The sequence below is a fragment of the Salvelinus fontinalis genome, chromosome 14, assembly GCF_029448725.1.
Source record: "Salvelinus fontinalis isolate EN_2023a chromosome 14, ASM2944872v1, whole genome shotgun sequence".
Taxonomy (NCBI): Eukaryota; Metazoa; Chordata; class Actinopteri; order Salmoniformes; family Salmonidae; genus Salvelinus; species Salvelinus fontinalis.
Window position 1 is genome coordinate 29662097 of NC_074678.1, and position 16311 is coordinate 29678407.

Genomic DNA, 16311 nt, shown 5'->3' on the forward strand with positions numbered 1-16311 from the left:
GTGGAATAACCCGCACCGGGCTATGCACACGTACAGGAGACACCGTGCGCTCTACTGCGTAACACGGTGTCTGCCCGTACTCCCGCTCTCCACGGTTAGCCTGGGAAGTGGGCGCAGGTCTCCTACCTGACTTCGCCACTCTCCTACCGCTTCGTCGTGCTGCCTCCATTCGCCGGTATCCCTCCTCGCACTGCGCCAGAGAATCCCAGGCGGGCTCCGGCACTCTCCCTGGGTTGATCGCCCACCTGTCGATCTCCTCCCACGTAGTGTAGCCCAGATCCTTAGTAGATTCCTTCTCCTGCCTCCGAGCTAGCTCCTCATATCGCCGCCTCTCTGCTCTCGCTGCTTCCAATTCAGCTTTAGGGCGGCGATATTCTCCTGGTTGAGTCCATGGTCCTCTACCATCCAAAATCTCCTCCCAAGTCCAGAAATTCCTGTTGCTCCGTCGAGCATTCCCATACCGCTTGGTCACTGTTTGTTGGTGGGTGATTCTGTTAGAGCTGTTGCTCTCCTCATCCTCGGATGAGGTGAGGAGAGAAGGATCGGTAGACCAATGCGCAGCGAGGTGTGATGACATAATGAATTTATTTAACAAAACGAACACTGACACGAACTATACTTTAGAAATGATACAAAATAACAAACGGACAACGTAGACGAAACCTGAACATGGAACTTACATAACGACAGGAAGAACACACGAGCAGGAAACAGACTACATCAAAACGAAATACAACCGAAACAATCCCGTGTGGTGCGCAGACACAAACACAGGAGACAACCACCCACAAACAAAAGTGAGAATGCCCTACCTAAATATGACTCTTAATTAGAGACAAACGCAAACCACCTGCCTCTAATCAAGAGCCATACCAGGCAAACCAAAACAACATAGAAACAGATAACATAGAATGCCCACCCAACCTCACGTCCTGACCAACTAACACACAAAACTAACATAAATAGGTCAGGAACGTGACATGTATGTTGTTTTTATTGTATATAATGCTATTTTTTTTCCCTCAGTAGAGCTTTGAGATAACCTTGTAATGAAAATGTATTATTATTATTATTTGCCCTTGGATGACAGGGATTCTTGTCACAATGTCTCCATAGTAACCAAGGAAAGAAGGATGTAATATATGCATGCAACACTAAACTACTTGACAATACCTCTACAAGAGTCTGAGTTTTATAATGTGTTCAGACATTTTACTCTACATACATTTAATCAAGAGTGTGCAAATGAGTCCAGTCTTTCAATAGACATGTTTTGACAGTATGTATTTTTATCATGAAACAGAAATGTATAGTTAGTGTTTGAAACATAATATAGATCCTGTGGGTTGGATTATAGTCTCTCTGGTGTATGAAGGTGTATAATTGCCTTTGATTATGTTGTGCAGTGCATGTGATGACAACACAACAATACACACCCGTGGCAAGCATTCTCCTTCATTTGAGAATGACTGTATTTACATCATAGCCAAAGTAAATGTTGCCTGTCTGAAGGTAAACGGGTATTCAGGCAGCCATTTAGATGCCTAATATTTAGAAGCCAATAATAGCCTAATATACTGTATTTTATTTTTATTTTTTATTTTTTTTATTTAACCTTTATTTAACCAGGTAGGCAAATTGAGAACACGTTCTCATTTACAATTGCGACCTGGCCAAGATAAAGCAAAGCAGTTCGACACATACAACAGCACATAGTTACACATGGAGTAAAACAAACATATAGTCAATGATACAGTGAAAAAAAATAAGTCTATATACAATGTGAGCAAGTGAGGTGAGATAAGGGAGGTGAAGGCAAACAAATATATGTATAAATAAATAAAAATATAAAAAGGCCATGGTGGCGAAGTAAATACAACACAGCAAGTAAAATAAAAACTAAAAACACTGGAATGGTTGGTTTGCAGTGGAAGAAAGCGCAAAGTAGAGACAGAAATAATGGGGTGCAAAGGAGCAAAATAAATAAATAAATACAGTAGGTAAAGAGGTAGTTGTTTGGGCTAAATTATAGATGGGCTATGTACAGGTGCAGTAATCTATGAGCTGCTCTGACAGCTGGTGCTTAAAGCTAGTGAGGGAGATAAGTGTTTCCAGTTTCAGAGATTTTTGTAGTTCGTTCCAGTCATTGGCAGCAGAGAACTGGAAGGAGAGGCGGCCAAAGGAAGAATTGGTTTTGGGGGTGACCAGAGAGATAAACCTGCTGGAGCGCGTGCTACAGGTAGGTGTTGCTATGGTGACCAGCGAGCTGAGATAAGGGGGGACTTTACCTAGCAGGGTCTTGTAGATGACCTGGAACCAGTGGGTTTGGCGACGAGTATGAAGCGAGGGCCAGCCAACGAGAGTGTACAGGTCGCAGTGGTGGGTAGTATATGGGGCTTTGGTGACAAAACGGATGGCACTGTGATAGACTGCATCCAATTTATTGAGTAGGGTTTTGGAGGCTATTTTGTAAATGACATCACCGAAGTCGAGGATTGGTAGGATGGTCAGTTTTACAAGGGTATGTTTGGCAGCATGAGTGAAGGATGCTTTGTTGCGGAATAGGAAGCCAATTCTAGATTTAACTTTGGATTGGAGATGTTTGATGTGAGTCTGGAAGGAGAGTTTACAGTCTAACCAGACACCTAGGTATTTGTAGTTGTCCACATATTCTAAGTCAGAGCCGTCCAGAGTAGTGATGTTGGACAGGCGGGCAGGTGCAGGCACCGATCGGTTGAAGAGCATGCATTTAGTTTTACTTGTATTTAAGAGCAATTGGAGGCCACGGAAGGAGAGTTGTATGGCATTGAAGCTCGCCTGGAGGGTTGTTAAAACAGTGTCAAAAGAAGGGCCAGAAATATACAGAATAGTGTCGTCTGCGTAGAGGTGGATCAGAGAATCACCAGCAGCAAGAGCGACATCATTGATGTATACAGAGAAGAGAGTCGGTCCAAGAATTGAACCCTGTGGCACCCCCATGGAGACTGCCAGAGGCCCGGACAACAGACCCTCCGATTTGACACACTGAACTCGATCAGAGAAGTAGTTGGTGAACCAGGCGAGGCAATCATTAGAGAAACCAAGGCTGTCGAGTCTGCCGATGAGGATGTGGTGATTGACAGAGTCAAAAGCCTTGGCCAGGTCAATGAATACGGCTGCACAGTATTGTTTCCTATCGATGGCGGTTAAGATATCGTTTATGACCTTGAGCGTGGCTGAGGTGCACCCATGACCAGCTCTGAAACCAGATTGCATAGCGGAGAAGGTATGGTGGGATTCGAAATGGTCGGTAATCTGTTTGTTGACTTGGCTTTCGAAGACCTTAGAAAGGCAGGGTAGGATAGATATAGGTCTGTAGCTGTTAGGGTCAAGAGTGTCCCCCCCTTTGAAGAGGGGTATAACCGCAGCTGCTTTCCAATCTTTGGGAATCTCAGACGACACGAAAGAGAGGTTGAAAAGGCTAGTAATAGGGGTGGCAACAATTTCAGCAGATAGTTTTAGAAAGAAAGGGTCCAGATTATCTAGCCCGGCTGATTTGTAAGGGTCCAGATTTTGCAGCTCTTTTAGAACATCAGCTGACTGTATTTGGGAGAAAGAGAAATGGGGAAGGCTTGGGCGAGTAGCAGAGGGGAGGGCAGTGCTGTTGTCCGGGGTAGGGGTAGCCAGGTGGAAAGCATGGCCAGCCGTAGAAAAATGCTTATTGAAATTCTCAATTATAGTGGATTTGTCGGAGGTGACAGTGTTTCCTATCTTCAGAGCAGTTGGAAGCTTGGAGGAGGTGTTCTTATTCTCCATGGACTTTACAGTGTCCCAGAACTTTTTTGAATTTGTGTTGCAGGAAGCAAATTTCTGCTTGAAAAAGCTAGCCTTGGCTTTTCTAACTGCCTGTGTATACTGGTTTCTAGCTTCCCTGAAAAGTTGCATATCACGGGGGCTGTTCAATGCTAATGCAGAACGCCATAGGATGTTTTTCTGTTGGTTAAGGGCAGTCAGGTCAGGAGAGAACCAAGGGCTATATCTGTTCCTGGTTCTAAATTTCTTGAATGGGGCATGCTTATTCAAGATGGTGAGGAAGGCATTTAAAAAAAATGGCCAGGCATCCTCTACTGACGGGATGAGATCAATATCCTTCCAGGATACCTCGGCCAGGTCGATTAGAAAGGCCTGCTCGCTGAAGTGTTTCAGGGAGCGTTTGACAGTGATGAGTGGAGGTCGTTCGACCGCTGACCCATTACGGATGCAGGCAATGAGGCAGTGATCGCTGAGATCTTGGTTGAAAACAGCAGAGGTATATTTGGAGGGCAAGTTTGTTAGGATGATATCTATGAGGGTACCCGTGTTTACGGAATTGGGGTGGTACCTGGTAGGTTCATTGATAATTTGTGTGAGATTGAGGGCATCAAGCTTAGATTGTAGGGTGGCTGGGGTGTTAAGCATGTTAAAATTTAGGTCGCCTAGCAGCACGAGCTCTGAAGATAGATGGGGGGCAATCAGTTCACATATAGTGTCCAGAGCACAGCTGGGGGCAGAGGGTGGTCTATAGCAGGCGGCAACGGTGAGAGACTTGTTTTTAGAGAGGTGGATTTTTAAAAGTAGAAGTTCAAATTGTTTGGGAACAGACCTGGATAGTAAAACAGAACTCTGCAGGCAATCTTTGCAATAGATTGCAACACCGCCCCCTTTGGCCGTTCTATCTTGTCTGAAAATCTTGTAGTTGGGGATGAAAATGTCAGAAGTTTTGGTGGTCTTTCTAAGCCAGGATTCAGACACGGCTAAAACATCCGGGTTGGCAGAGTGTGCTAAAGCAGTGAACAAAACAAACTTAGGGAGGAGGCTTCTAATGTTAACATGCATGAAGCCAAGGCTATTACGGTTACAGAAGTCATCAAAAGAGAGCGCCTGGGGAATAGGAGTGGAGCTAGGTACTGCAGGGCTCTACAGTGAAATAAGCCAATAAACACTAACCAGAACAGCAATGGACAAGGCATATTTACATTAAGGAGAGGCATGCTTAATCGAGTGATCAATAAGGGTCCAGTGAGTAGAGGTTGGTTGGGGTCACGGCGATCCAGACAGCTGGCCGGGTAGATGGCTATCGGTAGCAAGATAGCATAGTATGGAAGTCTATTTGTAGATACCTCGTGCGTTTCCGTCGGTAGGCTAGTGGGTGTAAGGGCTGTCTCTCTCCTCATCCTCGGACGAGGAGAGGAGAGAAGGATCATCAGACCAAAATGCAGCATTTGGGAAATAAGCCATCTTTTATTTAAACCGACGGCAACACGAAACAAAACACTTTCCAATATACAAAACAAGAAAACGACGTTGACGAAACCTGAACATAAACTTACATAACTAAATGTAAATTCACGGACAGGAAACAGACGACATCAAAATAAACGAACAGCCAAACAGTCCCGTATGGTACATACATTCGACGACACAGGAGACAATCACCCACAAACAAACAGTGAGAACACCCTACCTAAATATGACTCTTAATTAGAGGAGAACGCAAAACACCTGCCTCTAATTAAGAGCCATACCAGGCAACCAAAACCAACATAGAAACAGATAACATAGACTGCCCACCCAAAACACATGCCCTGACCTAAACACATACAAAAAACAACATAAAACAGGTCAGGACCGTTACAGAACCCCCCCCTCAAGGTGCGAACGCCGGGCGCACCAGCACAAAGTCCAGGGGAGGGTGGGCAGTTGACCACGGTGGTGGCTCCGGCTCTGGACGCTGTCCCCACACCACCATAGTCACTCCCCGCTTCTGTCTTCCCCTCCCAATGACCACCCTAAAACTAACATCCCCTAAATGAATGGCCAGCACCGGGAGAATGGGCAGCACCGGGACAAGGGGCAGCACCGGTACAAGGGGCAGCACCGGGATAAGGGGCAGCACCGGGACAAGGGGCAACACCGGGACAAGGGGCAGGTCCCGGCTGATATACTCTGGCAGATCCTGGCTGAGGGACTCTGGCAGATCCTGGCTGAGGGACTCTGGCAGATCCTGGCTGAGGGACTCTGGCAGATCCTGGCTGAGGGACTCTGGCAGATCCTGGCTGAGGGACTCTGGCAGATCCTGGCTGAGGGACTCTGGCAGATCCTGGCTGAGGGAAACTGGCAGGTCCTGGCTGAGGGACTCTGGCAGGTCCTGGCTGAGGGACTCTGGCAGGTCCTGGCTGAGGGACTCTGGCAGGTCCTGGCTGAGGGACTCTGGCAGGTCCTGGCTGAGGGACTCTGGCAGGTCCTGGCTGAGGGACTCTGGCAGGTCCTGGCTGAGGGACTCTGGCAGGTCCTGGCTGGACGGCTCTGGCAGGTCCTGGCTGGACGGCTCTGGCAGGTCCTGGCTGGACGGCTCTGGCAGGTCCTGGCTGGACGGCTCTGGCAGGCCCTGGCTGGACGGCTCTGGCAGGCCCTGGCTGGACGGCTCTGGCAGGCCCTGGCTGGACGGCTCTGGCAGGTCCTGGCTGGACGGCTCTGGCAGGTCCTGGCTGGACGGCTCTGGCAGGCCCTGGCTGGACGGCTCTGGCAGGTCCTGGCTGGACGGCTCTGGCAGGTCCTGGCTGGACGGCTCTGGCAGGCCCTGGCTGGACGGCTCTGGCAGGCCCTGGCTGGACGGCTCTGGCTGGTCATAGCAGGACGGCTCTGGCTGGTCATAGCAGGACGGCTCTGGCTGGTCATAGCAGGACGGCTCTGGCTGGTCATGGCAGGACGGCTCTGGCTGGTCATGGCAGGACGGCTCTGGCTGGTCATGGCAGGACGGCTCTGGCTGGTCATGGCAGGACGGCTCTGGCTGGTCATGGCAGGACGGCTCTGTAGGGAGGAGAAGGAGAGACAGCCTGGTGCGTGGTCTAGGCACTGGCTGCGCTGGAGAGGAGGAAACAGCAGGAGAGAGAACCCGGAGAGACAGCCTGGTACGGGGGGCTGCCACCGGAGGACTGGTACATGGAGGTGGCACCGGGTCTACCGGACCGTGAAGGAGGACACGTGCTCTTGAGCACCGAGCCTCCCCAACCCTACCAGGTTGAATGGTCCCCGTAGCCCTGCCAGTGCGGCGAGGTGGAATAGCCCGCACTGGGCTATGCAAGCGAACCGGGGACACCACCTGTAAGGCTGGTGCCATGTACGTCGGCCCGAGGAGACGTACTGGAGGCCAGATACGTTGGGCCGGCTTCATGACATCCGGCTCGATGCCCAACCTAGCCCTCCCAGTGCGGCAAGGTGGAATAGCCCGCACTGGGCTAAGCACGCGTACTGGGGACACCGTGCGCTTTACCGCATAACACGGTGTCTTACCAGTACAACGCCTTCTACCTCCACGGTAAGCATGGGGAGTTGGCTCGGGTATCCTACCCGGCTTTGCCACACTCCTCGTGTGCCCCCCCCCCCAAGAAATTTTTGGGTCTGACTCACGGGCTCCCAACCGCGTCGCCGCGCTGCCTCCTCATACCAGCGCCTCTCAGCCTTCGCTGCTTCCAACTCCTCCTTGGGACGGCGATATTCCCCTGGCTGAGCCCAAGGTCCTCTACCGTCCAGGATCTCCTCCCAAGTCCAGGAGTCCTTATTGCTCTGTTGAGCACTCCCTTGCCGCTTGGTCCTAGTTTGGTGGGTGATTCTGTAAGGGCTGTCTCTCTCCTCATCCTCGGACGAGGAGAGGAGAGAAGGATCATCAGACCAAAATGCAGCATTTGGGAAATAAGCCATCTTTTATTTAAACCGACGGCAACACGAAACAAAACACTTTCCAATATACAAAACAAGAAAACGACGTTGACGAAACCTGAACATAAACTTACATAACTAAACGTAAACTCACGGACAGGAAACAGACGACATCAAAATAAACGAACAGCCAAACAGTCCCGTATGGTACATACATTCGACGACACAGGAGACAATCACCCACAAACAAACAGTGAGAACACCCTACCTAAATATGACTCTTAATTAGAGGAGAACGCAAAACACCTGCCTCTAATTAAGAGCCATACCAGGCAACCAAAACCAACATAGAAACAGATAACATAGACTGCCCACCCAAAACACATGCCCTGACCTAAACACATACAAAAAACAACATAAAACAGGTCAGGACCGTTACAGTGGGGTTCCGTGTGGTAGAGGGGATCAATCCAAATTGGCAAAATAGATATAGTGACCCAAGAAAAAAAAAAAAAATAATAATAATAATAATAATTGTCCGATATACTTATTCAGATAGCAGCCGATAAGACAGCTAACGGTTAGCGGGCCCCAGATGAGCGTTCAGGTAACGTCGGGACGGAGGTGCCAGTTGGATAACTCCCTCGGGCAGATAACGTCGGCAGTCAGTCGTGAAGGCCCGGTGGGGCTCCGTATCTGCAGCAACAACATAACAAAAACAAAAAAACGGGTCCGGATAGGTGACTGTAGCCCAGGAATGGCTGATGGAACTCCTCAGCTGGCTAGCTCCGGAATTATTTGGCTAGCTAGCTGCAAATGTCCAGAGCCTGCGGCTGAAATCCGGGGAAACTGAGAGAAAAAAGGTCCCGGAATGCTCCGGTCCGAGTCGCGTTGCACAAAAGTGCCGGTAGATTATCGAGCTAAAGGAATAGCTGATGACCACAAAACGTGGGCAGCTGAAACACCAACGCTAGCCAGCAGACCGGCTAATTTCTGGGCAGCTACAGATTAGCTTCTGGCTAGCTATCGGATAGCTTCTGGTTAGCTTTCTGACTAGCTTCTGAATTAGCCCCTGGCTAGCTTCCACGGTGGATTTTCAGATTTGAGGTAAATAATACTTTTTTGTAATTGGTGAAGCGGGTTGCAGGAAAGCTTTTGCAGGAAAGCTTTTGTAGTTGAGTTCTTGGATAATAAAATATATAAAAGATATGCGAAGAAAGGTGTAAATATATATATATATACAGGACACGACAATACGAAACAGAAATGACGTCTGAACTGCTAAGCCATCTTGGAAACATAATCTATAATCTATAAACATAATCTATAATCTATAATCTAGCCTACTATTACTGGACTTGATCCATATAGCTTGAAACATTCAACCATCCATCTGTAATCCATTTAGTAACTTTACGCCTCTGTCCCAATTCCAGCACTTTATCCTATATATGTGGCCTACAGGCTGACTGGCAATTGTATGGAACAATTCCAATCATTGTCCTTCAATGTATGGAGGGAGATCTAATGAAAAGTCATAGGCGATTTAGTCATCTCTCAAGAGCTGGTTTATGGAAATCATCCGTATTAGGATGACCATCGGTGCTATGATCATCTGACTAGTGCACTGCCTGGAGTTTGATAAACGGCATTGGCACTTGGACTGGAACCGATGCTATGGTCAGATGACATGATTGTACAAGACATTAAGAAGAAATTCCTAATATTGAGTTGCAACCCACCCCTTTATGCCATCAGAACAGCCTCAATTAACTACAATGCTTCCCACAGTTGTGTCAAGTTGTCTGGATGACCTTTGGGTGGTGGACCATTCTTGATACACATGGGAAATTGTTGAGCGTGAACAACCCAGCAGCGTTGCAGTTCTTGACACAAACTGCTGGCACCTACTACCATACCCTGTTCAAAGGCACTTAAATATGTTGTCTTGCCCATTCACCCTCTGAATGGTACACATACATAATCCATGTCTCAATTGTCTCAAGGCTTTGAAAATCCTTCTTTAACCTGTCTCCTCCCCTTCATCTACACTGATTGAAGTGGATTTAACAAGTGACATCAATAAGGGACCATAGCTTTCACCTGGACTCACCTTGTCAGTCTATGTCACATGTGTCAAACTCGTTCCACGGAGGGCTGAGTGTCTGCAGGTTTTCACTCCTCCCTTGTCTTTGATTGATGAATTAAAAATGAAAACCCCAAAACCAGCAGACACTAGGCCCTCCACAGAATGAGTTTGACACCCCTGGTCTATGTTATGGAAAGGTGTTCATAATGTTTTGTACACTCAGCCTATATAAAATGCAAGAAAATCGCGTTTTTGACTACACTGTCCCTTTCAGGTCAACGGCATCATGAATTACAAAGTAGCAGCTAATTTTTGCCAAAAACCTGGATGCCTCTGCCAGGAGACTGACACTTGGCCACAAGTGGATCTTCCATCAAGACAAAAAACCCAAGCACTAATCAAAATCAAGTATTGCTCAAGTATTGCTCGAGTATCGAAAACAGGGGTGTCAATCATTTTGACCCCTATCCTTTTGAATTTTTTCAAAAATTACTTTCTCTGAGCAATTGTATTAGTATAAAATAATATAATTTCACACATTTGTTTTGCATAGAAAATAGCTCTTTATTTCATAGTGTATTTTGCTCATCTTAACAAAGGGTGCCAATAATTATGGACTAGACTGGATATGCTACTATTACTGGACCACATCCCATACAGCCTTAAACATTCCAATATCAATCTGAGTGTGTAATCCATTTGGTAACTCCTTGTCTCTATCCTCATTCCAGCGCTTTATCCCATATACTGTGGCCTACTGGCTGGCTTGCCATGGTATGGAAAAATTACAATAATTGTCCTTCAATGTATGGAAGGATATCTAATGAAAAGTCATAGGAGATTTAGTCATCTTTCAAGAGCTGGTTTACAGACATCATTCACTGAGGAATTTGGCACTGTAGTTTGGGCTGTCAGTTAGAATCCTAACAAAGCTGTTGCTTTGTGTGTTTTTCTTGAGTTCTGAGCTCAGTGCAATGTAAACTATGCTCTCTTAAAACATTTACATTTTTTTTCAGTGGTCTCTAATGCATAGAGCATAATGCATACTCTAAAGAAACCAAAAAATATAAAGACTAAAGCAGCTAAGTATAACAACAGGTTACAATCCAGTTTTCTTTACAGATGCAGTAGCTTTCCAAAAAAGCCCAATGTGATCTGTGCTCTCACCATTCCTCTGTGTGTCTGCTATGGAGAGCGCTGAGATTGCTTGCCCAAATTTCTGTCTGGAAGAGGAATGATGAAAGCAACATGCAATAGTAGGCTGAAAAAATACTGTATTAAACCTCAATATTGGACTTGTATTTAATTGAAAGTGTGCTACACTGTTGGTTAATTCAGACATGGAAGGGTTATACACACAGCATTGGGCAGGCTCTTGAGTACTTCTAGAGTGGCGGTGGAGCAGTGGTCAGACAGGAGTGTAGTTTCTAGTTTTATGAACGGTGTATTCTGGTCTTATCTTATCTCAGTTGTTTCCCTGCCGCGCACTTTATTCACGCGCTCGCATGCACACAGACCACTCCTTTTGCGTCCCCGTTCGTTCCATCTTCATCTAGTCCTCCTCCCCCCACCTCCCTTCTTCTGCCTCCTCCTCTCTCGTGTCTATGCGAGAGGAGGACACGCTCATTTGATTTCATTCGTGAGAAGTCTTCGAGTATCCTCACGGAGAAGGACATCGAATTTTTCGAGGAGGGCAGAGGACCTAATCGGTACCTGCCTCGAAATTCGATGACGGAATCACCCAATGAGCGTAATCTATCAAACCCGGCATAATCGCGCGTCTTTTTGCCGTGTTTGTGCACCTCGGTAAACGGGATTGTATGCATAAAGAAGATAAGCATTATGACTTTGAACCCTTTGATAAAAGTATGGGGAGCAATGGCTGGGTGTTCATCTATCGGTTTACAGTGATATAAAGCGCATACCCGCAGCATCTTGATCAATATCCTATTATCACCTGAAATCTGCTATTAGAATAGGAATACTATTTTATGATGTACTTACAATCTAACGTGTTATGGTCAGCATGTGGATGCTCATTTGTTTTGTCTTGAAAGAGACCCATTTATTCCTTGCCACTGAAAGGAAAACCGCACCATGGGTTGGTGCTCCTTGAATAGTCTACTCACCTCTGCACATACCTGTCACAGAAGGCTACTGCCCGGTTTTGGAATTACAATTGGATTGAAATAAATTCTATAGAACAACCCAATGGACAATTACTCACATCTACAACGTAAGTGTGCATTTTATTGTTAATACTGTAAAGCCATGTCATCAATAAGAAACTGCATCTAATGTAGTGAGCAAATGACATAATAACAAAATATTGCACCTCACTCAATTGATCACTGTTACCAATTGCAATATTCTTATGTTTTATGAAGATTATGTCCACATTTCACATATAGGCTAGCAGTGTGTTCTGTATAATGACTTGGTTATATTGATATTAGAATTGCATACACTACCGTTCAAAAGTTTGGGGTCACTTAGAAATGTCCTTGTTTTTGAAAAAATAATAATAAATGTGTCCATTAAAATAACATCGAATTGATCAGAAATACAGTGTAGACATTGTTAATGTTGTAAATGACTATAGTAGCAGGAAACGGCTGATTTTTTATGGAATATCTACATAGGCGTACAGAGGCCCATTATCAGCAACCATCACTCCTGTGTTCCAATGGCACGTTGTGTTAGCTAATCCAAGTTTATAATTTTAAAAAGATAATTGATGATTAGAAAACCCTTTTGCAATTATGTTAGCAAAGCTGACATCTGTTGTGCTAATTAAAGGCCTTCTTTAGACTAGTTGAGTATCTGGAGCATCAGCATTTGTGGGTTTGATTACAGGCTCAACATTGCCAGAAACAAATAACTTTCTTCTGAAACACGTCAGTCTATTCTTGTTCTGAGAAATGAAGGCTACTCCATGTGAGAAATTGCCAAGAACTGAAAATCTCGTACAACGCTGTGTACTACTCCCTTCACAGAACAGAGCAAACTGGCCCTAACCAGAATAGAAAGAGGAGTGAGAGGCCCCGGTGCACAACTGAGCAAGAGGACAAGTACATTAGAGTGTCCAATTTGAGAAACAGACGCCTCACAAGTCCTCAACTGGCAGCTTCATTAAATAGTACCCGCAAAACACCAGTTAACGTCAACAGTGAAGCGGCGACTCCAGGATGCTGGCCTTCTAGGCAGAGTTCCTCTGTCCAGTGTCTGTGTTCTTTTGCCCATCTTAATCTTTTATTTTTATTGGCCAGTCTGAGATATGGCTTTTTCTTTGCAACTCTGCTCAGAAGGCCAGCATCTCGGAGTCGCCTCTTTACCGTTGACGTTGAGACAGGTGTTTTACAACATTAACCATGTCTACACTGTATTTCTTATCAATTTGATGTTGTTTTAATAGACCAAAAATTGCTTTTCTTTCAAAAACAAGGACATTTCTAAGTGACCCCAAACGTTTGAAAGGTAGTGTATATCCATTATTAGTCTTTCACTAACCTACAGTATAGGCTACATCAGGCTTGGTGTTTATATTGAACCATGCACCACTGTATGTTTGTTCCCCAGGTGCCTAGGCTACTTGTCCCTGATATTCATGATTGACATGATTGCACCTCTATGGTATCAGAGCTATTCAAGGTGAACCCTGATCATCTTAGACAATTGAATGAGGATATGGGTCTATTAGTAGTCCCATAGTACAATCCAATTTCAATCCAAATCAACTGTTTCTTAAATTGATCAATTAATGAGAAGGCCATGATTTTCCTGGTGTTCATATGAGTGGCATAAGCAGGTCACTCCAACTGATACTGCAGTGCCTTGATACAGGTCGGCTTGTGTCTAAATCCTGTTGCAACCTATAGGAATTGATCTGGTTAGATATCCAGTCAATGATACAGTTTCATATTGACGTAACATAATGGCGCCGGAGGGGATGGCTGACGTTTTATGGGCTCCTAACCAACTGTGCAATTTGTTAGTTTCTTTGCATTGTTTGTAACTTATTTTGTACATAATATTGCTGCTACTGTCTCTTATGACCAAAAAATAGCTTCTGGACATCAGAACAGCGATTACTCACCTCGAACTGAGTCCGAACTGAGTACTTTAATGAGTCAGACGCGAAGGATATACTGCTTCTCCGAGACTAGGCCCAAATCCCTGTCATTCGTGTGAAGAAAAGACTGAGAGAATTCATCGGAGAGTGTGTAAACCGCCTTTACCATCAGTTCTATTGGCCAACGAGCACTGGAAAATAAACTGTATGATCTACGATCGAGACTATCCTACCAACCAGACATTAAAAACTGTAATATCTTTTGTTACACCGAGTCGTGGCTGAACGACGACACGGATAATATAGAGCTGGCTGGGTTTTCCGTGCATCGGCAGGAAAGAGCAGCTACTTTTGGTAAGACGCGGCGTAGGGGTGTGTTTCTATTTGTCAGTAACAGCTGGTGTGCAATGTCTAATATTATAGAAGTCTCAAGGTGTTGCTCGCCTGAGGTAGAGTACCTTATGATATGCTGTAGACCACACTATCTACCAAGAGAGTTTTCATCTATAGTATTCATAGCCGTCTATTCACCACCACAAACCAATGCTGGCACTAAGAACGCACTCAACGAGCTGCATAAGGCAAAAAGCAAACAAAAAAATGCTCATCCAGAAACGTCGCTCCTAGTGGCCGGGGACTTTAATGCAGTCAAACTAAAATCCGTTTTACCTAATTTCTACCAGCATGTCACGTGCAACCAGAGGGAAAAAAAACTCTAGACCACTTTTACTCCACACACAGAGGCGCATACAAAGCTCAACCTTGCCCTCCATTTGGCAAATCTGACCATAATTCTATCCTCCTGATTCCTACTTACAAGCAAAAACTAAAGCAGGAAGTAAAAGTGACTCGCTCATTACGGAAGTGCTCAGATGATGCGGATGCTAAGCTACAGGACTGTTTTGCTAGCACAGACTGGAATATGTTCCAGGATTCTTTCATTAGCATTGAGGAGTACACCACCTCAGTCACCTGCTTCATCAATAAGTGCATCGTCCCCACAGTAACCATACGTACATATCCCAACCAGAAGCCATGGATTACAGGCAACATCCGCACCGAGCTAAAGGCTAGAGCTGCTGCTTTCAAGGACCGGGACACTAATTCGGACACTTATAAGACATCCCGCTATGCCCTCAGACAAACCATCAAACAGGCAAAGCGTCAATACAGGACTGAGATTGAATCCTACTACACCAGCTCTGACGCTTGTCGGATGTGGCAGGGCTTGCAAACTATTACGGACTACAAAGGGAAACCCAGCCGTCGAACTGCTCAGTGACACGAGCCTCAGATGAGATGAGATCAGATGAGCTAAATGCCTTTTATGCTCGCTTCGAGTTAAGCAACCCTGAAGCATGTATGAGAGCACCAGTGTTTCGTACGACTGTGTGATCACGCTCTCCGTAGCCGATGTGAGCAAGACCTTTAAACAGGTCAACATTCACAAGACCGCGGGGCCAGGCCGATTACCAGGACGTATACTCAGAGCATGCGCGGACCAACTGGCAAGTGTCTTCATTGATACTTTCAACCTCTCCCTGACCCAGTCTGTAATACCTACATGTTTCAAGCAGACCACCATAGTCCCTGTGCCCAAGAAAGTGAAGGTAACCTGCCAAAATGACTACCGCCCCGTAGCACCAATGTCAGTAGCCATTAAGTGCTTTGAAAGGCTGGACATGGCTTACATCAACACCATCATCCTGGAAACCCTGGACCCACTCCAATTCCCATTCCGCCCCAACAGATCCACAGACGATGCAATCTCTCCTGCACTCCACACTGCCCTTTCACACCTGGACAAAAGGAACACCTATGTGAGAATGCTATTCATTGACTACAACTCAGCGTTCAACACTATAGTGCCCACCAAGCTCATCACTAAGCTAAGGACCCTGGGACTAAACACCTCCCTCTGCAATTGGATCCTGGACTTCCTGACAGGCTGCCCCCTGCCACGCTGATCTTCAACACTGGGGCCCCTCAGGGGTGCGTGCTTAGTCCCCTCCTGTACTCCCTGTTCACCCACGACTGCGTAGCCAACACGACTTCAACACCATCATTAACTTTGCTGACGACCCAACAGTGGTAAGGAGGTCAGAGACCTGGCAGTCTCCCTCAATGTGATCAAGACAAAGGAGCTTATCGTGAATTACAGGAAAAGGAGGTTCAAACAGGCCCCCATTAACATTGACGTGGCTGCAGTGGAGCGGGTCGAGAGTTTCAACCTCCTTGGTGTCCACATCACCAACAGACTATAATGGTCCAAACACAACAGGTCAGTTGTGAAGAGGGCACAACAACACCTTTTCCCACTCAGGAGAATGAAAAGATTTGGCATGGGTCCCCAGATCCCAAAACATGTCTACAGCTGCACCACCGAGAGCATCCTGACCGGTTACATCACCGCCTGGTATGGCAATTGCTTGGCATCCTACCATAAGAAACTTCAGAGGGTAGTGCGTACGGC

General features: G+C 46.1%; 1 protein-coding gene across 17 annotated transcripts in view; it reads left to right on the forward strand.

The window, feature by feature from the left end:
• LOC129810589 (leucine-rich repeat-containing protein 7-like) overlaps nt 1–16311 on the forward strand; it is a 294865-nt gene that overhangs the window by 58170 nt on the left and 220384 nt on the right. For 4 of the 17 annotated variants that reach the window (XM_055861264.1, XM_055861265.1, XM_055861276.1 and 1 more), the window contains exon 1: nt 8483–12002. The exons of 2 other annotated variants lie outside the window; for them this stretch is intronic. In XM_055861264.1, the coding sequence (XP_055717239.1) occupies nt 11978–12002 (25 nt within the window). In that variant the 5' untranslated portion in view covers nt 8483–11977. Of the gene's footprint in view, nt 1–8476; nt 12003–16311 lie in introns of those variants that run through there. 11 more of the 17 variants (XM_055861274.1, XM_055861266.1, XM_055861270.1 and 8 more) reach the window with 7 other exon arrangements.